This window comes from Parasteatoda tepidariorum, chromosome 2 (assembly GCF_982258835.1).
Source record: "Parasteatoda tepidariorum strain Cologne lab strain chromosome 2, Ptep-v5.0, whole genome shotgun sequence".
Classification (NCBI taxonomy): domain Eukaryota; kingdom Metazoa; phylum Arthropoda; class Arachnida; order Araneae; family Theridiidae; genus Parasteatoda; species Parasteatoda tepidariorum.
In genome coordinates, this window is record NC_141756.1 from 18,094,759 (window position 1) to 18,121,584 (window position 26,826).

Below are 26,826 nucleotides of genomic sequence, written 5' to 3' on the forward strand. Positions count from 1 at the left end.
CTTTTATCTATTAATGTTTTCTTGTTTTTATTTATTAATGCTTTTTGTTATAATTAATTATGAATCAGGTGATTTGCGAATATTGCGAAAAAATATTTAAACAGATCTGGAAATGCTGGGGGGGGGGGGGGGGGCTAAGCACAGAATTGGCGATCGAAATGGACTGCAGGTGGCGTAGAGCAGCAGATCTCTTTTCCTATGGCAACACTTCACTTGCTTTCCTTGCTTTCCACACGCTAATGATCATTAGTGTGTGGAAAGTCATAGATGAAGGAAGTACGTTAGTTTCTCTCTTGATTTTCACATAGATTAAAATCTTTTAACTTAAAAAACTATATGGAACTGTAAACTACATTGAACATAGTTCTAAAGAAAAGTATCATAGAAATTTTAAAAATATTTTTATCAAATAAAAGGGAAAAATATTAAGAAAAGGAAAATTATCGTAGTACATTCCTATGCAACTGAAAAGAGGAGGAGAGGGAAGGGAGAAGGGCAAAAGGCATGAAACCGGTCTCTCCTCAGATGGCGTATTCGAGTGCTGCGATCGCGAATTTTGGTCATTACTTTAAACTAAATTTACATGTTGTTTGATTATAAAGTTTTTAAAATTATTCATAACACAACTAAATTACGATGTATTAGTAAATTGGAGCTTATATTTATTTCAATTTTTGTTACTTTATAACTGTAAAAGATAATTCTAAGGAAAAACAACACCAAAAAAACATATTTGTAATATTACAATACCATCTTATATTTGCAAAAACAGTCATTATTTTTCTTGTTTTTAGCTTTGATGAATTTAAATCAATTAAAACATAAATATTGTCTGAAATACTGAAAAGGACATTTACCTTAACTCCCCCACCCTAACGACGACATAATATTACGTAAACATTTACAAGGAAGAAATAAATTCCAAGCGAGCACATGCAACACCCGTACACATGTGAGTACGAAATTTATTGCCAAAATCATACAAACATCAGCCAATACCATCTCCCTTCCCACAAGCAGGGATGTCATTTTCGACCAATAGCGTGATCTGTCCGAAGTGAGGATTAATCGCTCGTGTTTCTGACGCATCAGCTAGGTTAACTGTGACTGTATATTAACTGTTTATGTTTAATAAAACGTTGTTTTCGTGTTTTAACAACAATCGCCAATGTGCAAATTAGATTTTAAACTTGCAAATCATTCTAAAAAGAGAAAAGATTTTTAAAAAGTATTACCTTCTTTTTCCTCTTACTTTAAACTATATTTTACCTCAACTTTTTGATGGTATTAATTAAAATAAATATCGTTACTGATTCATTTTATACTTACATATGTAAAAATAAGTGGGTAAAGGTTTCAGAATTGCATTCCATTTCAGAAATTTGCTTAGCTTCATATTAATACATCATCAGGCTACTTATTTTTTTGACATCTACTCATATGTGAAATGATCAAAAGTTTAACCGAACTAAACTGTTTAACAGTTTATCTTTTCGCAAAATTGAGGATTGAATCGACATTTTTTGTAATTTAAGGATTACTTAGTTTAAAAATTGGTACTCCTCTAGAGTTATTACACAGTGAAAGTGTGTTGTTCTGTAGAAAACTGTTTTTTTTTTTTTTTTTTTTTGCATGCAAAATCAGCTTTTTTTTGAAGTGGTTTTTATGAGTATTTTTGTATCAAGATCTGTTGCTCCAACTACAAATGCTAAGACTCCAAATGAATTGCAAATTTCAAAAAAAAAATCATGCTGAGATTTTTCTGAGGGGGATATGAGCTATACCCTTCCAGTTGGACACCTCCCATTTTTTTCTTGTTTAGTTTCTTGTGATCCACTATCTGCCTTGGTGATTCTGAAATCCTTCCCCATGGTCTTGAATTGTTCATGTTGATGTATATTACAGACTTACTTACTATGATATCATTTTAATTATTTTTTTTAGCTGGAATAAGGGAACTTGACAAGGATGTGTGGAGATAGGAAGGATGCGAAAGTAAGATTTTTGTTGAAATTCATTTCATCAGAAATTATTTGTATTGCTATTTATAGTGTTTAATAGTACTATTTTAGCTTATGAATGATTACATAAATGAATAATTTCGCAATTATATATTCTCACTATTAATTTTCAAATTTCTTTCAAAGAGTGTTTACAAATCATTGATATATCATAGTTTAGTATGTTATTTAAATATCAAGCTATTTAGGCAAAATTGTTCTTCCCAACAGTTTTTTTTAGATTAAATAACATTAACAGAGTGCGTAGCTTTTTTAAAAAGTGCTTATTTTCTATTTTTGTTTTTTAAAAGCCCTAAAAGGTGCTTTTTTCATTGGGTGTTTTTAAAAAGTGCTTAATTTTCCCTTTTTCAAGATGAGATTTTTCCTTAACTATGTTGATTTTCGCTTCAAATTATGCAAAAAGACACAGTTCACATTGTTCTATTCAACAATTTCATAATAAACTCAACCCCAATCTATTTCGACAAATAGTCAGTCAGTAGCGTATGAAAACGACTTTCGTTTTACATGATTCAAAATTTCATGATTTTTGACAATTGTCAAAAGCCATGCCAAAGGTTTTTTTTAATTTTTTTATATGACATGACGGTTAAAACAAGATTAAACTATCAATTGTCAAAAACTTTCTAACCCTGCCTAATTATGATATTTTTTCAAAGTGCTTAATAATATTTTTTGAGTGCTTAAAAGGGGCTTTTTTTTTGTTGATTAATTTGGCTATGCACCCTGATTAAAAGAATATAATTAGATCTGCTAGAAAACCCTATATTCTGAATTTTATTGCTCAGTTTATCATTAATTTCTATTTTGTTCTATTAAAAAAATACTGCTTACTACAAAGATTTTAATATTGATTCTCAAATAAATTTCTTAGTTGAAGTCTTACTATTGTTTCTGAACTTTCTGTAATATTTTTCACCTGTAATTTCTAGCATCATCCTGATTTCTATAATATCACTAGGTATCAATAAGTATCATAAATTTATGTACTAAACTGTTTCAGAAACAGTGAAAAATTTATTATGATGTTACCAATTTTAATAGTTTATGTACCCAATTACCACATTACCATTAGTATCTATTACCACAGTTTAGTAAACAATACTTGCATTGACAAGTGATTTTGCCAACACTTTTAATAAAAAATTAAAAAGTCCTTATTTTTAATATACATTGCCAAATTTAATTTGAAACAGCATAAAAACTTATATGTATTATAATATGCATTGAATTGTTGATAATCATTATGGTAGATAAATTGTAGATAATCATTGATTCTGTATTATTACTTTCATAAATGATGTTCTTTGTTTCAGGATGGTGGAAGTGATACCTGGAAGGATGTTGGATGTAAGTATTCACTTGAAAATATCTTTTTTAGATATAAAATGGAAATTCTGTCTATGTGTACTATAATTATTCAAGAATTGGAGTACCAATTTGGATCATAATCTATTCAGCTTTCTGAAAATCATTTATTTCAAATTTATCATTCCTTTATACTTTTTATGTGTCTTCATTATGTACTTGGAATTTTCATTTTGAACCAGTTGATGGCAGCACTTAATACTTGCTTAAAAATTGAATTCATATTTTAGTAATATTTTTTTTAATTAAATTTTATATTTAATTGAAATGTTAAAATTGTTCCTTTTTTTATTTTCTTAAAATTACTTGATGTTAAAATAATAACTAAAATTTTGAGTAGTAATACATTCTACACCCTAACTATGGCCCTTCCATTACAATGACCAATAGGTACATGAAATCTTGTTCGCTGTTCCATAGACATCATGTTGTTTTAACTCCCATTAGAACGTCAGAACAAATTGTCATTTCAATGCAACAACCAAAAATTGTGTTTCTTTTTTTTTTTTTTTTTTTCGAAATTTCTAAAAAAATCACTCTTAAAATAAGTGTTGCACTTTAAAAGCTAATAATTTTTCATTGACTGTGAATCAATTGTTTACAAAAGTGTCGAGGAAATTATTCAAACCATTTCTTTTGGATTTTCTGCTCAATAAAAATCTTGGATTCCCTATGAATAAAGAAAGAGTGACAAAACTACCAATTGTACTTAACATAAGGGGGCCTGTATATAATGGTAAAAAAGATTATGAAATATCTATTGCTTTTAATTATTGAAAGTTTGATTTATATATTGAATCCTCATGTTCGAACCACAGAGGAGATTCCAGCATGCTCTCAAAACCTTTGTAAATATCCTTTCAAAGGGTTCCATAGATTCATCAATTACATTTTTCTTGCTTAAAAATTTTTTGAAGTGTCATAAGAGGTGGTTCATTTTTGAGTTGTAATCATATTTTTCTTGATATTTTTTGTTTTCTTTTTTCTTAGACATAACAGTTCTCTCTAGGTGTGGTGATTTTTAATGAAAATTACTGCTCGTAAACAGATTAAGCATATTGTTTAGAATAGAATTTAAAATTTTGAGAAAAGTAAAATGTAGACCATCGAAATTCCAATCTGCTTAAATTATTCAAAATTCTGGTCTTCATTTGCACTTTACTTAAAATAATTAAAAATTGTGAGGTAATTCTTAAGAGTGAAGAACAAAGTGTTCCAATATCATGCCATTATTCTCGTAAAAGAAAATTTCAATGTATATTTATTAAAAAAAACTGAATGTCTTTCTATAAATTACGTAGCTTAGACTAACCTATTTTTCTTAAAATATGAAAGTACATTTTTTCTGAAGTGTATTACCAAACTCGTTTAAAAAAAAAAATTATATCATCAGATGAACAATGTATTTCCCTCTAAAAGTCCAAATTTTTAAATTATATTTTCTTGCATAAAAGTAATGAAAAGTTGAAATTGGTCTGGGTACAAAATTTTCTTCTACATTTAGAAACAACTCTTAAATGTAAATTTTGATAAAGAAACTAGTTTGTAGGAGTAATGTAATTTATTCATGGCAAACTGTAATAGGTAGAAAAAATACATAAAATATTAAAGAGTTCGGAAATTTGCAAGGGTACTTATTAATGCATCATCCGACTAATTTTTTGTGTTATATATTCATATGTTTAATGAAGTGCAGTTTAATTTCTTTTAAAATAATTTTTTATTTAGTTATATATTACAGACTCTCTATAACCTCATTCTGATTATATTTTTAGCCGAAAAACAGAGCTTAACAAGGATGCCTCATGATGAAAAAGTTAAGAAAGTAAGCATTTATGGAAAATTTTATTTTATGAATAAAGAAAGAATGACAAGACCACCAATTGTTCTTAACTTAAGGGGGCCTGTATATAATGGTTAAAAAGTGTGTGAAATATCTATTACTTTTGATTATTGAAAATTTTATTTGTATATTGCCTCCAGGGTTGGGTTTTTGCCGTCAAAAACTGGTTTTTGACATGACAGTGGTAAAAACTGTGTTTTTACCGGTAATAAGGTTTTTAAAATGTGTGAATGAGGGTTTTGGTATACTAATAATTAAACGTGTGAGTAATATCAACAATAAAATTTAATTAAATAATAAAGTAACAAAGTAAACATATCAGACATGATATTTTCATGTCCACACCACCTTGGGCACACCTAAAAAATACCACTACTGTAAGAAGAAATAAAAACAGTTCTGTATGTTTTCCCTCTTAGGGGAAAAGTTGAATCATTTTCCCTTTTTGTGTTTGCTGAATCTCACTCCTCCGTCCTTTGGAGAAGCATCTGGCTTCAGAAGAAGACGATGCGTCTAACTGAAATGCTGCAAAGAAACAAACAACAACAAAAAACAAAAAAAAAAAAAAACATACAGAAATATACGTTGAAAAAATTTTAATTATTTTACATATAAAAATTTAAGAGCCCAGTGAAATATGACTCCGAAAATACTAAAAAAAAATTAAATTTTCAACATAGATTTACATAATTAAGGATAACATTATAAACAATTTATTAACTAAACATTAGACAACTATATGCATTCTATTTATATTCATTCAGGTGATATGCAATCTTGACAAGGCGTCTGCATTTCCATGTGCACTACCTCTCCTATAAGTAATTTTGATATTATACCTTTGGAGAGCTAGAGCCCACCTTGTCAGCTTCGCACTATGTGGGGCACTACTTGTTAAATAGGTGAGTGGGTCATGATCAGAGATGACCTCGATTTGCGAATTAAAAATCCAAGTGTCGAAGCGTTTTAGTGCTTCCAACACTGAAAACGCCTCTCTTTCTATAGTGGACCATTTCTTTTCGCTTTCCGATAATTTTTTGCTAAAGAATGCAATTGGCATTTCTTTCCCATGTTCATCAGTTTGTGATAAACAGGCTCCTACTGCAGTCGCACTGGCGTCAGTAAAAAGTTGGAACGGTCGTTCCATATTGGGAGTGTACAAGGAGGGCGTTTCAATTAATAGCTCTTTGAGCTTAGAAAACGACTGTTCAACTGAGTCGTCCCAAGGAATGTTGTTTGGAACGTTTTTCTTTGTAAGGTTGGTCAAAGGTAGCATTATATCTGAAAAGTTCGGAATATAATCTCTATAGTAGCTAGCTAAACCCAGAAGACTTTTGACTTCCTTCTTAGTGGATGGTCGGCTTAATTTTCGTATTGCTTCAACCTTTTCGGGATCTGGGGAATGTTGTCCGGATCCGATAATATGACCTAAAAATTTCACAGAACTTTTTCCAAAGTCACATTTTTTAAGATTCACTTTTAGCCCTACTTCGTTCAAGGTTCTGAACACTTGGTCAATATGATAGAGGTGATCCTCCCAAGAGTCGGAAAATATTGCAACATCGTCAATATATGATCTACAGTATTTCCGATGAGGCATCAGGGCTTTGTCCATCGATTTTTGAAAAGTACTTCCAGCGTTTTTCATACCGAAGGGTAGCACCTTCCATTCGTAATGTCCAGAATGAGTTACAAATGCAGTAAGATGTTTAGCTTCCTTCTTCATAGGGATTTGCCAGTAACCCTTAGTCAAGTCTAGTACGCTTATGTAATTGCCTTATTAATTTCAAACAAAAGATCTCTGGCATTTTGCATAGGATAGGCATCAGTAACTGTATAACTATTTAGCAATCTGTAATCAACGCACAGTCTAACGCTACCATCTTTCTTAGATACGCATACGATGGGATGAGCCCATTCACTTTCACTCGGTTCTATCAGTCCTAGCCGAAGTAGTTCTTGAATTTGCCGATCCACCTCCTCTTGTAGAGCAATGGGTATTCGATATGGCTTCATTTTCTTTGGAATTAAATCCGGAGTTAAAGACACTGAATTTCCATTCACATTTGCTAATCCCGGGATGGAATCAAAAACGTCTGCAAAAGATTGCAGCACGTTAACTAGCTTCTGTTTTTGCAAATAATTTAAATTTACGGAATTTTTAAGTACATGTTTCCTAATATCATCTTTAGTTAATTTTATAGCGTCTGTAGGTGCATAATGCAAATCTCCAAATTCTTGATCTTGGTCAAAAATTAAACCAATTTGACCAACTCTCGTTACATACGGCCGGAGTTTATTAAAATGTAGTTCTCTGGTGCTTCCGTCTTCCATTTTTACCCGTGCAGTGTGTTGCCTTGGCAACTCAACAATCGTTGCTGGACCCATCCACGTTTTCAACAGTTTATGAGATGATGAGGGAATGAGGTTCAAGAACTGATCTCCAATTTTAAACTGTTTTTCCTTTGATCTCAAATTATATCTATTACAATATTCAGCTTGAGTTTTCCCAGATTTTTCTTTCGCAAAATCATGTGCTTGACTTAATTTTTCTGTTAAATCTTCAAGGTATTTTTCAACAGATTTTGAAGCACCAGTTGGAATTTCTGCTTCACCTGTCCAAACATCCTTCATAACTTTCAAGGGACCATTGGGTAATCTTCCATACACTAGCTGATATGGTGAAACACCAGTGGTACTGTGTGGTACTTCTCTATAAACAAACATCAGATATTGGAGGTGTAAGTCCCAATCACTGCCATTTTCCTGAATGTTCTTATTTAACATGTCTTTAAGAGTTCGATTCCAACGTTCCACGGCTCCCATACTTTCAGGATGTCCTGGAGTAGCAAACCTTGGAGATATTCCCAAAATGTTAACAAACGCTTCTGTTAACTCGGCAGTAAAATTTGTCCCTTGGTCTGTACAAATGGTTTTTGGAAACCCTGTTTTTGTGAATATTTTCATGAGAACTTCACACGTTGTTTTCGCTTTGATGTTTTTGACAGGAATTGCCTCGGCCCATCTTGTGCAAAGATCAACCGCACAAATAATATAAGTGTGACCTCTTTTGGATTTTGGCTCCAGAGGTCCTATACAATCAACACTCCAAACATCGAAAGGATTTTCAGGGCGAACAATTGGCTGTATAGGTACACGATCTCTATATGTTACAGTCCGTCTTACTTGACATTCCTTACAGCTCTCGCAATAGTTTTTTACATCAGTTTTCAAAGTGGGCCAATGAAAGGAATATTTAATCCTCTGTTTTGTTTTCTTTTCCCCTAGATGACCTGATAAAGAGACATCATGGGCCATTCGCAATACCTCTCTGCGCTTGTTTTCAGGCAATACTACTTGTGTGATGAGTTCTCCACAAACCCATTCAGAATGTGTCAAAATTCCATTCTCAATACTATATGAATTTTTCTTTTTCTTTCCAAATTCCCATGCTTCTTTAAGGCTGCTGTCTTCTTGTTGTAGATGGATGAAATCTTTCCGATTTTCATTACGATTACTAAGATTGTCGCCTAAATCATAATCCTCGACTTGATCATTATTTTCCGTTTCCTGAGTCTGACAAGACATAGATCTATGGGTAATAAGTCCAACTTCGTACTTTTCAGAATTTTCTTGAGTTGATTCATCCTTCTTATCGACAGAGTGTCCAATTTCAGAAATCCCCTGATGGAAATTATACAATTGGATATTTCGCAATAAAAGTTCATAGGCGCTACTACAAATCAACATGTCGTTGACGAGTTTCTTAGATACTGCACAAGTAATAGGCATAGAACTGTGAATATTATCATCTATTTTCAGGCTGAACAATTTCAATGCAGCTATCTCGCTTTCACCAAAAGCAGAAACGATTTGAATAGTACCTTCACCTTCCCCACAGTCTAAATCAATCAAGTCTTTGCGTATCACTGAAATCTGGGCTCCAGTGTCTACAATTGCTCTCAGAGTTTTGCTTCCACACTTAATATTCACAACCTTCAAGTCATCTACTTCTTCCTTGAGTTCTATTGGAGTTGAAACTGGGACTGATACTTTGGCTGTCACGACTTCTTTCGATGAGTTCTTTTCTGCTTCGTCAGTTTTCACAAGATTGGCCCTAGCGCCAGGTCTAAGTTGCTTTTTTGTATTTTTGGGGCAAAATCTAGAAGTATGTCCTATTTCTCCACAGGAAAAGCAAGTGGGTCTATGAAATTTAGTTCCAGAATCTCTTAGAGTATTTGGTGTTCTAAATCTTGCGCCAGTTTGATCAGATTCAGCTCTAAATTTGAAATTAGTTTCTCTAATATCTGGCTTAAAATGGTTTGTTGGTCTGGGTTTTATGTCAGCTGTAGTTACTTTCTTTGAACTTGTTCTCACATTTTCATACTCATCAAGTTTGTCAGCCAAATCACCAGGGGTTTTAAACTTGCACCAGCTGTCCACGAAATGATCTCTTATTTCTCCAGGAATCCGTCTTTTCAGTTGATCAGTGATCATCAAGTTTCTCAATCCTGTGAAATCAGTTACCTCTATACCTACTAGCCATTCGTCGAAATAACTCGTAATTTCGAAAACAAAATCACGCCATGAATTAGAAGGGTTCCTCTGATGTTTAACAAATTTCTGCCTGAAATGTTCTGGATTCATCTTAAACCTCTTAAGTAGGATGCCTTTTGTATAATCATAATCTTCAAACTTATCTTCAGCCTCTCGAGCAATTAGTTGAGTAATTTCAGATGGCATAAGAGCTATTAGGGCTGACACCCAATTACATTTATCAATTCCAACTCTTTTTGCTTGGCGCTCGAACAATGTTAGAAACAACACTATATCTCCATCCTTAATTTCAAATTTGGGAACGAGCTTTGTTAGTTCATATGCGCTAACTTTAGTTTCGATAGACTGAGGAGATGCCTTCAATCTCTCATTTTCTAAACGCAGTTTTTCAAGCTGAAATTCATGTTCAAGCCTTTGATTTTCTGCATCTTGTTGCTGTCGAAGCTTCTCGATTTCAAATTGTTGACGTTTATCCTCGAGCTCTTGCTGTTCACGGAGCTTTCTGTCTTCAGTAATAACCAACAACTGATTTTTAGTGAACTCTTCATCGTATCCTTCACCTGTCGTTATCGATTTACACAAATCGGTAATTTTCATGTCATCCGAAATATCATGACCCAACTCAATGGCTAAAGCCTTAAGATCCTCCTTACGTGCACGCCCCAAATAAGCCATATTCAAAAAAAAAAAACAAAAAAAACAATTTCACCCAAATTTCGTTAAATAAAACAAAAAATACAATAGTCTACTAAATAATAAGTGATAATTAATTAAATTCCCACTTATGCTATTAAAATATGCAAATTAAACCAAATAATAATAGGCAAATTAATATGATAAAACTTCAATAAGAATAAGCTTTATCAAAACTAATAACAATTTCTTATTTTTCAAAAATCAACAACGAATATCAATATCAAAGTTTCATAAAAAAAACTTTTTTTTTTCTTTAATAAATTTCAAACATTTCTAAAACAAGCAAAATTTATTCTTATATGTATATAAAAAAATATTCTTATATCAGTAAAAGATACATTGACACAAATCTACCATTTAGAATTACTAGGAATAGTTCTTTTACTAGAGAAAAATCTCATCTAAAATAAATTAATATCAGAATATAATTCATCTGATAATAAATTTACGAATACGTAATAAAATATCATTCCAAATAATCCCACACGCAGAATAATCTTTTAGAATACACAACAATTATAAATGTCATCAGAGAAGAAAATGACATGAATCACTGTTAAATTCAAGGTTGTTTCGATTTCAAAACAATCAACAAATTCTTTCACTTGAAACAGAACACTCATATAATTAATCTATATCTTCTTAAAACTTCAATTGTTATAGGTTATTATTACTATCAACAACAATTTCACAATAATCAAAAGCATTTAGAACACTAATAGAATAACATTTTTATGAACAATGTTAGATGCAAACAAAACTACTGATGTAGTTGTATAATTCCACAATGATAAAAAAAAATCAATTTCACTTAACATACTAATGTACATAAATTTATTACCGGATACACTTTAAACTTAATACACTGATGTGCATAAATTATCTTATTTTAAGAAACATTTCTTACTTTACTACATTGGCATGTATGAAATCAAAAGTACTGGCGTACCTAAATACTTTGTTACAACTAACTAATTGCACTGACGCACAAACATATATTAATTAAACTGCAATGATGTACCAATAATTAACTTTACATACATTAGCATGTATGAAATCAAAAATACTGGCGTACTTAAATACTTTGTCAAAGCTAATTGAATGTACTGACCTACAACATATATACATTAATTTAACTTCACTGATGGAGCAATAATTAACTTCACATACATTGGCATGTATGAAATCAAAAGTACTGGCGTACTTTAATACTTAGTTAAAGCTAATTGAATGTACTGGCGTACAGCATACATACATTAATTTAACTACACTGATGTACCAATAATTAACTTTACATACATTGGCATGTATGAAATCAAAAGTACTGGCGTACTTTAATACTTAGTTAAAGCTAATTGAATGTACTGACGTACAAACATATATTAATTTAACTGCACTGATGTGCTAACGCAATAACGGACATTCGATTTCGCATTTATATGCTTCTTATTTAAAACACAGAAATGGGCTAACCATTTCAAATCACTTCTACATAAAACAACACATTACTTAAAATTTTTCCTGATGGAACAAATAAAATAAAATAAAAATCTTTAATATGTTCTTATTTTATACACCATTAAACATATATATTCTAGCAATACTAAAAAAAAAATAACAATGACATATTCTACGATCTGTTCCGGTCGGAACAAATAGTTCTGACAACATATAAAACAATTTTTTAATTATCAGTTAGATAGTATGTATTTTTTCAAAAAACATTTTCTCATAAATTGAAACTTAAACAAATTAGGAGTCATATAACACAAAATGGTGCTCTTACCGTATTTTCAAAACAAAACAAAATGTCATCAGATTACTTTTCCCGCTAACAAAATAAATTAACGATGATGCAGACTACGCCAATAAGGTTTTTAAAATGTGTGAATGAGGGTTTTGGTATACTAATAATTAAACGTGTGAGTAATATTAACAATAAAATTTAATTAAATAATAAAGTAACAAAGTAAACATATCAGACATGATATTTTCATGTCCACACCACCTTGGGCACACCTAAAAAATACCACTACTGTAAGAAGAAATAAAAACAGTTCTGTATGTTTTCCCTCTTAGGGAAAAAGTTGAATCATTTTCCCTTTTTGTGTTTGCTGAATCTCACTCCGGTAAAAACCGTCAAAAACCTACTGTTTTCGTTAATTTATGGCATATAGCGGACAATATATTATTTTCACATAATTGCCTTTATAAATGAATGTTGTAAATGATTGCTGTTGATTTTGCAACTATATACACGTATTCTTTAGAAGGATATACATTCATATAGAAATATTGCAATATACTTATTGAAAATAGTGATACTTACTTTTATTATTATAGCTTGATTTGCAAAGGATTCAAAATTTTGCACTTCTTAATTGTTAGAAATAAACAAAAAAGCTTGGAACTATTAATAAATTCAAGAACTAAAAAGAAGAATTTAAAATTTGGCATTTCTTAAATATTAGAAATAAGCTAAACAAAACTTGTAACTACTAACAAACTCTAAGTCAAGAATGACTTGACATTCTTCAGTAATGTAATATGCCAAACGAAATGATGCTTGGAAATGTTAAAAATTTTGTTTAGTATCCTAATATTTTACTTCAAATAGTATGTTTTGATATAATCATGTTGGGAAAATGCAAGAATATGTTCTTAAATATCTTTTAACAACTTTTTTTCTAATTTTATTGCCTAAAAATGAATTAATTTTAAATTATAAGCAGTTAAACTCAAATAAAAATACAGTTTTACCAAAACTATGTGTTTTTGACAGAGGGGTTTTTGACATGACGGTAAAAACCATGGTATAAACCGGTAAAAACCGTCATGTGTCAAAAACTTGCCAGCCCTGATTGCCTCGTTATGCTCTCAAAACCTTCGTAAATTTCCTTTCAAAGGGTTCCATAAATTCATCAAATACACTTTTCTTGCTTAAAAATTTTTGTGAAGTGACATGAGAGGTGGTTTATTTTATAGGTATAACATGTTGTAATAATATTTTCCTTCATTTTATTTTTTTAGACTTAACAGTTGGCAAATTTTTGCAAAACTGAATGCTCGTAAACAAATTAAGCATATGCCCTTAGAATAGAATTTTAAAATTTTGAGAAAAGTAAAGAGAAGAATGACATTAAAATCCGAAATTGCTTAAAGATATTCCGAAGTCTGAACTTTGCTTACATTTTGCTTAAAATATTTAAAATTCGTGATTTAATTCTGAAGGCAGAAGAACAAGGTGTTCCAATATCAAAAAAAGAAAAATAAATAAAATATTTGATATCTATAAAAAAAAACACTTAATGTCTTTCTAATAATTATGTGTATTATTAAAAGGCGTCAGTCCTTTTTGTGGTTCACAGTCAATGCTGGATGCAGACTACATTTCACCTGGCATACAGGCCACCTGCATTAAGTCTCTGGATGACTGTTTTCTGTGAAATAAATGTTCTTGTTGCAATATACAGGTTGTGAGACAGTTAGGTCACTGCTGTGGACCTATCTCTTTTTTTTTCTTAAAAGTCTTAAATAACTGTCTTGAGTAGGTGTTGTTACTCTTTTGTGGCCTTGACCAGGTTTCTATCTCTGAACTGTTTTCACTGAATAAACACCAGATTTCACAGAAACCCCAAAGTCCCTACATCAGTTTGCCTGTGATTGATCTACCTTTAGACTTCCAACTATCTGCTATCTTGTGGCATCGTCTAAGCCAGTGGTGCGCAAACTAGGGGTCGCCAAGTTTTTTTGAAATACATTATCCCTGCATGCTGCATAATATACAGTGTACATATAAAGAGTGAAGGGCCGTCACTCACTGTTTAATTGCAATTTCATGCTGTCCACTCTTTCTTTGACCGTAATGCGTAATGTATTCTCCATCTGGCTATCTGTGGAAAAACAATATTCCGTTTTATGCAAAAATGCCATCAGAGTGTTAATACAATTTGCATCAACGTATTTATGTGAAACTGGATTTAGCAAACTAGTTTCAATAAAAACTAAATACCACTCGCGCTTAAACCCTGAGGATGATATGGGAATTGCAATTAGCAACATACGTCCAAACATCGATAAGATAATTAGAAACTTGCAGCCACATACATCTCATTAAAGGGCAATTACTGATTTTTGTGTTATACAAAAAGTATTTTCTTAAAATCATAAATAAAATTAATATGAGTCAAATATGATGATGTTTTTATTCGATGAAACGAAAGAAATGCGCGAAATATACATCGTATTTGTGAACATTTTTCTCTAGGGGTCGCCAAAAATTTTCTCTCTCCAAAAAGGGGTCGCAGTCGAAAAAAGTTTGCGCACCACTGGTCTAAGCAATGACAACTAGCTATACTAACAAAGAAATTCAATAAACAAGGATTGGGCTAAGCTATGATGTTTCAAAATGCCCATATGTTACAAGCTTAGACTAGCATATGAGTTACCTCTACACAAACGGGCCTATGCCTTACGACGTCACAGGCAGAGATGTCAGCAAAGTGCTAGCTTGGCTGTCATCTGATACCTTTTTTGCATATAGGCATTACTTATTATTTTTTTCTTTTAAAAAATTTTCTTCCTTTAATTTTTTTTATCAGTGTACTTTGAGATCCAGTGGTACCAACTGTTACGATTTGTTTGTAATTATCATGGTTTTTTAGTCAAGATTACAGTTAAGCTATAAAAATTGTGATTTTTGAGCATATTTGTAGTAATCTGTTAAAAGTATTTTTTCCCCCTTAACTATCAAGAGGGTATCTAAAATCAAATTGAAATTACTCTAACTTTAATTTTGTTAATGTTTTATGTGCTTATGATTATGGATAGATAATTTGAAAGTTAGCATCCCTAGGCTTCTGTAATTGGGAAGTTTTTTATGACTTCTTGAATTGGATTAGTGCGTACTTTTAATATACATTACTGTGTTTAATTTTAAACAACATAACAACTTACGAAATTACAATGTGCATTGAATTATGATCCAAACAAATCATTCTTTTTTGTTATTTTTATTTAAAATTCTATTTGTTTCAGGATGGTGAAAGCATAACCTGGGAAGATGTAGGATGTAAGTATTGATTTGAACATCTCTCTATATATATAAAATAGAAAATCTATGTGTACTTTTTTAACTCAAAAATAGGTCCACCGATTTTGATCACAGTTTATTCTGCTTTTTTGCCAGCATGTGTGGGGTGGTTTTTAGTACAATTTCTACTTGCCCAGGAGGTACAGTTGAGCAAGAAACAAAATCTAATGTTTTTAACTCAATGTTACAAATTCAACTTATATTTTTGGCTTCATTGATTGGCATGATATTTTTGCCACAAGTTACTACAATTTAATATTTTTATAAATTTTTTTCATTCCACTTCATTAAAATTTTTATATGCAATTTTGGAAGAAAAAAAAAAGTTTTTTTTTTCTTTTTTAGTATTCCAAAATTAGATGCTATGGAAACAACATGTTGTAAAATTTTTACCCTTTTAATTTTAAAAAAAAAAAAATTATACAAAATCTGGAAGGAGAAAAAACTGAAACATCAGCTTTTAACTTACTTAACTCGTTACGATCAGCTTGGATATTTTCCACAGATTTTAATTATTACATGTTTCAGTTAATTATGAAGTTTAGTTAATTTATTCTTCTTTGTTTAGGTATGCAAATTCAAATCTAATTTTGTAGATGGAGGTGTAGAACTTAACAATAGTCTGTGTTTATTTTTTGTCCTTCTGTTCTTTGTTGTACATGTTAATTTACAATATACAGTAGAACCCGTTTAAGAAGTTTTTCAAGGGAGTGGAAAGAAACGACTTATTAAACGGGAAAACTTATTAAACGGTGAAACTTAAAAACACATTAATAAAAAACTAAAAAATTTGAAATTGTGTAACTTATATTAAATTCTCAGCCTAATGAAATAAATATTGAATTTTAATATTCATTTAGAAAAAAAATTGCTAATAAATAAAAACAAAGTAACCTACTTTATTTTTTGTTTCTTACAATGTAATATACGTTGTTACAATAATTGACTAGATTTCTGTGAGAAAAAATCGTGTAAAGTGGTTTGTTTTTGTCTTTTCTCACCTACCTTTAAGTAAAAATTGTCCAACTGCTGTAAAAATTTAAACATTTCCGGGGTTACATTTTCAACAGTGTAAATAAATTTCCTAAAAGTATCCAGCCCTTTCCTGGCATCAGAAAAGCTAGGTGGTTTAGCAATATCTTCTTCAGTTTCACTGAATTCTTCTGTATCATTTGTAACATCACAAATATCCTCTAATGTCAGCATATCACAAGGTAAAATTTCGTCGTCAACGGATACATATTCTTCAAACGATGCTGTGAAATTAAGTTTATTTTTGAATGACTTCCAATCGTTAACAAAATTTACGTTTGTTTCTTCGTCTTCATCTGATATTTCATATTCAGCTTCTAAGAGATATTCTTCAGTTGTATCTCCGTCAGAGAATCCAGCTTTCCGAAAACAGTTAGCAATGGCAGATGGTGTTATTAATTCCCATGCTGATACAATTAACTCAATCGCTTCTAACATATTGACTTTTTTTAGGTCTCCAGTATTTTCAAGTCCTTCCAGCATCCGTTTCACAAGTCGCATTTTATAATGCTGCTTAAATACCTTAATAACTCCCTGATCCATTGGTTGTAGAACAGAAGTAGAATTTGGTGGTAAGAACTGCAACTTGATGTTAGTGTACTTATTCTCCTTGGAATGAGCAGCGCAGTTGTCTACGAAGATTATGATGTTTCGTTTTTCTTTTCGCATCTTACTGTCTAATTTTTTCAAATACGTTTCAAAAATTTTAATTGTCATCCAGGATTTTTGATTACTGTCATAATCACAAGGCAGTGACTTAACATTTCGAAAGCATCTTGGTTTTTTCGATTTACCGATAACTAAAATCGGTAATTTTTCTATACCATTCATACTGGCCCCAACTAAAATTGTCAAACGTTCTTTACTGTTTTTTCCGCCATGACAGGGTTCACCTTTAAAGGCAAAAGTTTTATCTGGTAAAAGATTGAAAAACAGTCCACATTCATCCATGTTAAAAATGTTCTTTGGTTGATACCCTGAAATAATTTCAGGTAATTTAGCTTTCCATTCTTCAGCTTCTTGTAAATCAACGCTGTTACAATCTCCTTTAATTGTTTTATAAACTAGACCAGCTCTTTTTTTCATCCGATCAATCCATCCATTGGAAGGCGTAAAATCAACATTCAATTTCTCCGCAATCTCTAATGCTTTTCCTCTAAGAAGAGTTCCGTTGACAGGTATGTTGGCGGATCTTGCTTGTTTAAACCATATCATCAGTTTCTCTTCAATATTTTCGTATTTTCCTTTCTTCACTTTTTTTACTTTCTGGGATGCACCGGAACAAGAAGAGTTTAAGATGATGTCTTTCTTAGCAATAATGCCATTTAACGTAGTAACAGGAAGATCTAAATTTTTTGCTATTTGAACTAGTGTTAATTGAGGATAGCTGTCAACAGCTTTTAAAATTTTTACTTTGTCATCAATAGATAGAGCTTTACGCTTAATGCCTTTACAGGACATTTTCCACAAAAATCAAACTTTTTACGATGATTTTTAAGATAACATAAGCGCCTACACTAAGAAAATTTTCACCGAAATGATGCTAAATGTTTAGATGTATCTTTCTCTTCAGTTATTGAATGGGTGTGGACAGCAGTGAAGTTCGTGACTCACCAGGCTATTCATTTAAGGTGGACACAATGACAAAGCTATTCCCTACATTCTTATCAGTTTCATAGTTCATCTAAAGGTTCACATTCCTTTGCTCACACCTGTTCCTGATAAGTCACCTTTCTTTGTAACAAAGGAGTGATGAAGGTCAGTGGTCAGTACCCATACATGTGTTTGTAAGGGCAAGTTAAAACTAAATAAGACATTTTAAATAAAATTTTAAAAAATTGAAATTAGGAGTGGAAACTTCTTAAACAGGAAAAAAACTTCTTATAAAAGTAAATTTAACATTATGGTAATTGGTTTTTTTAAAAAATAACTTCTTATGCGGGAAAACTTCTTAAAAGGGAACTTTTTAAGCGGGTTCCACTGTAAATTTACTCAGTAAAATTTACAATTATTATTATATATACAGTATACGCTTTTTAATATGATGTCCCATTACTGCAACCATTCCTTTATAATGGAGTCTTGTTTGCTGTTCCATAGACCCCATGTTATTTCAGCACCCATTAAGACTGCTTTAACACCAAATTGAACCATTCCTTCCAATATTGATATAGTGACTGAAGTTTTGTTTCTTTTTTTTAATTCACCAAAATCACTCCTAAAACTGCAGCCACACATTTTTATGCTTTGAAAAAAAAAAAAAAAACTTTTTTTTCCCCATTGACAGTGAGTCAATGGTTAACATAAGTCTGGAAGAAGTTACTCAAATCATTATTCCTTTTGCTGTTACCGCTCAATAAACGTAAAACATCCTAAATTCTCTATGATTGAAGTAAGATTAACAAAACCTCGATTTTTAATTTAGAGAATCCTGGGCGTATTCAATCTTCAAAAAGATAGCGAAATATCATAACCTTTGTACATTTCTTTTAAAAGAGTTCATTGAATTCATATTTTTCTAGTTTGTATCACATTCCTCTTCATTTTATTTTTGCTCAGACCTAACAGTTCTGTAGACCTTTCCTTTTTCGCAAAAATGTCTGTTGTAAACGGATTAAAAAACTTGTAAACGGATTTTAAAAAATTTCAAACAATGTGCACTAGCTTTACGTAACAACATGGAAGAAGCTAGTTGAAAACCTCTTTTATTGGTGTAATATCTGATTAGCTTGCTTTTTGGCTGAATGTTTTTATTCATTACAAGGAGTTAATTTCCTCATATTTAAATGTGATAGCATTTTCAGTTTTGATTTTTTTTTTTTGTAAGAATCACTGTATAAACTAAATTTTTATGATATATTACTATTTATTTAAAGTTAAGTATGTATATTATAAATGATTGCTTTTATGTGTTTAGTTGTTTATGAAACAATTTAAATAATAATTCTTCATAATATGACTTACTTCAGCGTGGTCAATGAGAAGAGTTTTCATTATAGAAATTTATAAATACTAGGAGGCTTCGCCCCCTGCTCCCTGGCGCTCGCCAATCCCCGGAACTGCTTTCGCAGTTCATTTCGGATTGCTTCGCAATCCAATGCTCGCCTTGCTCGCTCATTGGATACGTTCTTAATGTCTAGCTTTTGCATATTTTTTTGAATACCAGCTTTTGCATACTTTTCCGAAAACTTTTCACTGTAAAAAATTCTAAACCTGTACATTTCAATATTAATTTGAAAATGCAAGCAGTTCTCATATTTTTCTTAATCACACTATCCTAAATTTCAGTTGTTGAGAAAAGTAACTGTTGTAAGTTTTGTTTTAAAGTCTTTCCCACCAGAGGGCTAAAGCCATGTGTTGTAAAACAATATGAAATAGTAGTCTGCCACTGAACGCCGGATGTAAAGCATCGGCTTTGATGAAGATAATTTTGTATTTTTAATTCTCTGAAGGGCGCCACCCTAATAATATGGAATTTGTAAAATAAATGTAGATATTTTTGATTGTTGATGAAGCCCATCATTTTGTGTTTTCATCAGTGTTCAGAAGCAGAACAACTATAAGTTTTTTAAATATAAAATGCATAAAAAACAAAGAAAATGAGTATAGTCATAGAAAAAATTGTTAAATTGTTTCCATTGTTAAATTCAATGTCAACAATTCAAATTTTTCTGAGGCAACTCTTAACCTCTAAATATTATTTTTTTTATGTACACATTTCTAAATGTCAGTATTCAACCACAAAACAACTTAAAGTCCTCAAATTTAGCTTGAAGTTGTAAAATGTAATTAAAGAGGGTCATAGCAATAATGAAAGTAGAAGTAAAGTTAGTATCGTAAAATTTAAACAATATTTTTAATCAATGAGCCAAGTTTTTCAAGAAGCAGTTGTAGAAGTAGGTTGCTTATTTAAAACTTTTTATAGAATTTCTTTAAAAACACAATTGTTAATTAGGGCATTTGGCGATACAACACTTATAGAACTGAAGGATTTGTTACGTCAAGCTCTCAGGTGTCATAATTTTGATATAGTTGCGCTTCTATGTCATTTTGATTTATGTTGCTAAGTTAACTTTCAAAAAATTCTATGGCTGGCAACAGCATTTTTATTTTTTAAGTTGTTTATTTTTATTTCTTTCAGAATTCGTTATTTTTTTAGAAAAATGTTTTTTAACCTAACAGAATTCCTTGCCGACTGATATATGAAGAAAATAAAGTAAATATTTAAGTGTTGTGAAAAGAATCTTATTTAGTTGTACAAATTACTTCAGCCAAAATTTGGGAGCCACGTAAGAGAATTATGTATAATAGATTAGATCAGAAACACATCATTAAAAGGCAGACTGCTTTGGTGTTTTCAAAACGTAAACAAAACAAAGCAAACGTTGCCACCGGCAGAAAAGAAATACAGCCAAAATTTGGGAGCCACGTAAGAGAATTATATATAATAGATTGGTTATAAATAAATACAAATCTTGTAAATTGTTGTCCTTCCAACATGTCATCAAATTATAGAATAGAGTATATATTTAACTAGCGATGTAACAAATAGTGATTTGGCTGAACGGCTAGATACCGAATATTAGGTTAAAAAAATCTGACAAATAGCAGCATTTAAAAAAAAAAAGCATTAATGATTATTTTTTATAGAAAAATAAGTTTAGTCCTTATTGAAAAATAACCAAAACATAGCTATGTTATTTATATGGGGCACAATGCATACCTGCCAAAATTCCTGTTTTTTAACGAAGACTCCTATATTTTACACTTATCTCCTGTTTACTCAAATTTCTGCTTATTTTCTGGAGAAATTTAAAAAAAAATTTTTTTTTTAAAGATTAAATATCCTCTAATAGCAAAAATACTTCTATTCCTCAACAAATTTGGCCAGTTTCGTAGTTCTTGTGCGCTGCTATGCTGACCAAACAAGATCTAATGTGAATGCTGCTGGGAGTTGTTTATGCAGTGAATAATTTTTTCTCTGATAACAAGTATGTTATTTACTAACAGCAATAAGTTTGTTTGTTTGCACTGTATTGTTACCAATCGTAAGAACCCCCGTGGCAGAATCGCGGCGACATTGTCGCAGAACTTAATAGAGTTCTTGCAGAAAGATTTTTCTTTTTGGAAGTAAAATAATTTGCTTCGCTTTTTGCAGAAATTTACACTTAAAATTTGAATCGCTCATTTAAATAATTACTTTTTGAAGTGCTCAATTTATGCTAATATAGTAAATCTATTTTAATTGTATTTTTAGCAGTTATTTACATTGATTTTCACGTAGCTTTTAGATATCCCGATATATTTCAGGCGATACGGGAAGTTGGAATCATGCTTTTGATCATTTACTTTTTATTATTTTTTTTGTCAGTTATTGCTTTTAATTTTCACTTATTTATTTTTTTTGAAACCCAATATTTTTTATACGATATTGTTTATTGCAACAGTCAAATCCTAAAACGAAACATGCATTTGAGTAACTTCTTTCTGAAGAGACTAATTCTCGCGATTTCCTCGTCGATCTGTTTTACAGTAATTACTGCTACGGATTTCATGATATTTAATTTTTTTTTAATGTGATGATGACTTACAAAATGCGAAAAAGGAAATAATTAGTGCACCCCTCTCCTCCAGAAAAATGCGAGAATATCGCCCATAATATTTGAATCAAAAAGTATTACCTATTCAATTAACATATTAAAAAAATTACATTGTTTTTTTGTTTTTGTAAACACAGCGTTTTTGTTACCTTAAATAAGTAACATACATCTTTGTTATTATTGAAAGTGTTTTGCAGAAAGATATTAGTGCTAGAGAATTTTGACGCAGAAAGCTCGATAAAATTCTGCCACTGGGGTCAGAACAAAAATGTATTCTGTTTTCAGTATCATTCATTGTGGATGTCAATTAGGCAACTAGAAAATGAACTATATGAAAGACAGTTCAAAATTTTATTACAGTTGTTATGTTAGGGAATTTTGCATAGCAACACAAAGTGCATGATAATTTTCTCTAAAGTAAAAAAAAAAAAATATGAGCTGAATTTCACTCTTCACTTTTTTATGAAAAGCTTGAAAGCTTGCTTTTGACTAAAAGTAATTTTTCTGGTATGAACAGAACTTTTATAAAAATTTCCTGTGCAAAGCCAAATCAACTACTAGCTACTTATGTTCAAAATAGAAATATGCAAAAATTCTGTACAATAAAGCTAATTAATATAAAATACTGTATAGCTATATTATGTTTTACCTGCGATAAGTGTAAATGGTTATATTATTTCCAATTTTACTTTTCTCTTTTTCAATTATATGTTAATATATGATGTATATCAAAACTGTAAATGTAGCCCAAAAAATATTGCTAGTAGAATCTCTGTTATGTTATTTCTTCAATGTTGGCAGGTATGTAATAGAAACATTTAAAGTAATAAAAATAATTATATATTAAGATAATTAGAAATATTTGAGATAAATAAAAAACTAACAGCGATTTTTTAAAAAAAACTGCAAAATTGAAAAAAAGAGAAGTGAAAAAAAATGTATTTTAATTCTTAAGACAAAACTTCAATGGTAAAATTAATTCTGGGAAAAAATACCCATAAAACGTTAAAAGGGATAAAGTCTATCATAAAGGCTTTTAAAATTTCCACGCTATTAAAATATTTCCCATTAAAAAAATTATTAACAAAAACAAAGTCAAAAAAATAATAATCCATCTTAATTTTGGAGAGAAAAAAATTTAAAAGCTAAACATCTCAGTTTTTCAATTACTCTAATTTCAAGTAAAAGTGAAGAAAAATAATAGAGTCTAATAAAAACCATTTTAATTTCCACATCATAATAAAAAACTCTATTGAAAAAAAAAAATTTTAAAAAAGCAAAAGTTGAATAGAAACTAAAACAAAAATCGTTTTTAAAAATCTTAATGTTTAAATAAAAAATGTAACGCTAAAAATCTAATCAATTTAATTTGAATCAATTTCATTTATTCACATTGCCATATTTTTAGAAAAAAAGTGTCCATGAATAACGTTCATTTGAAACACTCTTTAAATATTTTGTGTTGTATAAAAAATACTAATAAAATGAAAAGTTAATATAAAAAAATGCAAAAAAAGAAACAGGAGAAAAAAAAATTTGTGCTTAGTTTTGAAGTATAACTTTAACGTTTAGAATCACAGTTTTCTGTGTCATAGGTTATCTGTTTTTCTGCACTAGGAAAAAGTGACAATAAAATAGCAAAAACGAAAATAAAAGTTCTCAATTCTTAAAAAGAAAGTATTGAAAAAACGACATAATTGACTTGTCTTGATATAATTTTAAAAAGATCAGAAGTACATTTACTAACGCGTGGTTCAGTATAAAGTAACTTAGTTTCAAAACTTCAAATTTCCATCTGTTTTTCAGATCATAAACTGATAAGATTTAGAACTTAACAAATACGTTTAGAAACTATTTCTAATAATGTATATGTATAGTGTAAAAAAAAAACAATTTTAGATTGTTATTTATTGAATCTATACACATTCCCCCCCCCCCAAAAAAAAATTGACAATAAATACTTTGCAAAATATTTGGCAGAATACTTGGCCAAACGTTCAGCAAACCAAATATTCAGCAAAAAGGTCAAGTACCGAATTGTGGCCAAATATTTGTAACATCCGGATGTAACAGAGTTAAGTGAACTTATAGTTTAGTTTTCTAAATAATTTTCATTTAATAAAATCTTGACAGTTTATAAATTATATAAAACTAGTTCAGTCAAAAAAATTTTATGCATAAAAATCTCTTTAGAGGTTTGCCATCTTAAGGTAAACACAAGGCCCATGATCCTTAGTTCTCTTATGATCTGACTTATCTCGCCATTTGTAAGCAATTTATCTGACTTAAATATTAATTTTTATCCCTAAATAGTAAATCTTTCGATAAAGAAATCATCTATTTCTGTCTAATCTAATTCAGGAATTGTCTAATTCAGGTTATATAATGCTGCAAGTCCTACTTGGAGCTAGTATCATTAAATCCCACATTTAGTTCAGTTTATATATAAAATTATATTTTTAGGGTTCACCTTAAAAACTACTGCCGTATCTGCTGTTGTTGTTGGTGGCACTGCCTTAGCTCTTCCTGCTATTGGTTTTACTGCTGGTGGTGTTGCAGCAGGTTCCTGGGCTGCTAGTTTTCAGAGTGCATATCTTGGTGGCACTATAGCATCTGGGAGTGGTTTTGCACTTCTACAAAGTGCTGGAGCTGTTGGATTGGCTGCTACTACAAAAGCTGCAGCCATAGCTGGCAGTGCCAGTGTTGTTGGTACTCACTCGGCTGTGAAAAAATTTATGACAAATGATGAAACTAATAGTCAACATACTTCAGAAGAATCAAGGGTATCTAAGAGTACTTTTGCACGTTTACAAAGTGCTGGTTCTGCTGGATTAGCTGCAAGTTCACAAGCTGCTGGCATGGCTACCAATGCTGTACTTACTGGTACTAACTCAATTGTGAAAAAATTTATGACAAATGATGAAACTGATAGTCAACATACTTCATTAGAATCAAGTGCATCTAAGAGTACTTATGCACTTTTACGAAGTGCTGGTGCTGCTGGATTGGCTGCAAGCTCTCAAGCTGCTGGCATAGCTGCCAGTGCTGTAGTTGCTGGTGCTCACTCAGTTGTGAAAAAATTGAAGAAAAATGATGAAATTGATAGCGGACATACTTCAGAAGAATCAAGTGTATCTGGGAATGCTTTAACACTTTTGAAAAGTGCTGGATTGGCTGCAAGTTCACAAGCTGCTATTGCAGCTGGCAGTGCTGTAGTTGCTGGTGCTCACTCAGCTGTGAAAATATTGAGGAAAAATAATGAAGCTGATAGTGGACATACTTCACAAGAATCAAGTGCATCTGGGAGTGCTTTAACACTTTTAAAAAGTGCTGGATTGGCTGCAAGTTCACAAGCTGCTATTGTAGCTGGCAGTGCTGTAGTTGCTGGTGCTCACTCAGCTATGAAAATATTGAGGAAAAATAATGAAGCTGATAGTGGACATACTTCACAAGAATCAAGTGCATCTGGGAGTGCTTTTGCGCTTTTAAAAAGTGCTGGAGCTGCTGGCTGGTCTGCAAGTTCACAAGCTGCCATCACAGCTGGCAGTGCAGTAGTTGCTGGTGCTCACTCAGCTGTTAAAAAATTTAAAAAGAATAATGAGACTGATAGTGAGAAATGAGTTTTCTAGATGCACAAGTCTCTCAATCGAATTATAATGAAATGCACCTGGCACCTATTTCCCCTAATATCTATCAAAAGAGTGAAGAATATTACTCACCCCTGAAATTGTTAGAATAATTTTTTTATTTTTCTTTTATTTATTTATTTGCAATTTCTATGGGGAAAAAAAGTTTAATTTTCATTGAAAAACATTTGTATCTCAGTAACAATCCATCCATTTTGTCCACTGAATATTCAAATTATTCATAAGATTCAATTCTGCTATCTTATTGAGCCAATCAAAGCTTCGATGACGCTGAGAGATATTAAGTTACAAATATAAAATTTTGTACAGAATTTCATTGTAAGAGATAGTAACTTTTAAGTACTTCCAACGAAATGTATATATATGTATATATATTTTTAATTTAAAGCGTGTGTAGTTTAATTACTGCAATTTTTGGTGCATTAAGGCAACAGAGAATATCAATTCAGTTATAAATTTTCACTTACTGTTTAATGATGGTAGGTGACCCTTTTTTACATAACTACTGAAAGATTTAAAACGTTAGACACACTTTAATGTGTAGCTTTTTCCTTAGTGTATAAAACATACCGCAGACAAGTGTCCTTGGGTTGATCCTAGCCGATGCCAAAGTACTTTACGCACAACTGATTTAATTGTGAAATGTTATTACATTAGCAATGGGTCTATTAATTTACACTTTTTTACCAGCGTAAATATTTTTGGCAAATATATAATTATGTATGAATTTAAACATATTTGTAGCAGCTATATTTTCCTTGCGTCTTCTATTTTTTCTACATCTTGTATGTTTTTCTATACCTTGTTAAGACTATATTACTTGTTTTTATATTATTATTAGAACTTGTTGCTAAATATTTGAATTATTAATTAGTAATGCTAAATAAAGTTCTAAATTATTGGAAAGTGTTATATTATAAAAATGATTATTTATGTTTTTGGTTATTGAAAATAAAAAATTTATTCCTCA

The 26,826-nt window shown here is 30.8% G+C and overlaps 1 protein-coding gene across 6 annotated transcripts; it reads left to right on the forward strand.

The window, feature by feature from the left end:
- The first annotated feature begins 1,083 nt into the window (after positions 1-1,083).
- On the forward strand, positions 1,084-26,826 carry LOC107454831 (uncharacterized). Of its 6 annotated transcripts, none has more exons than XM_016072146.5 (6): positions 1,084-1,228; positions 1,945-1,995; positions 3,338-3,371; positions 5,165-5,214; positions 15,523-15,556; positions 24,673-26,826. In XM_016072146.5, the coding sequence occupies exons 2-6, from the start codon at positions 1,969-1,971 to the stop codon at positions 25,827-25,829; spliced, it is 1,302 nt and encodes a 433-aa protein (XP_015927632.3). In that variant the 5' UTR covers positions 1,084-1,228; positions 1,945-1,968; the 3' UTR covers positions 25,830-26,826. The 6 variants fall into 6 exon arrangements, with proteins under 6 accessions (XP_015927632.3, XP_015927631.3, XP_071033305.2 ...); XM_016072145.5 differs by having other exon boundaries at positions 1,097-1,228; positions 5,131-5,214; XM_043051285.3 differs by having other exon boundaries at positions 1,099-1,296.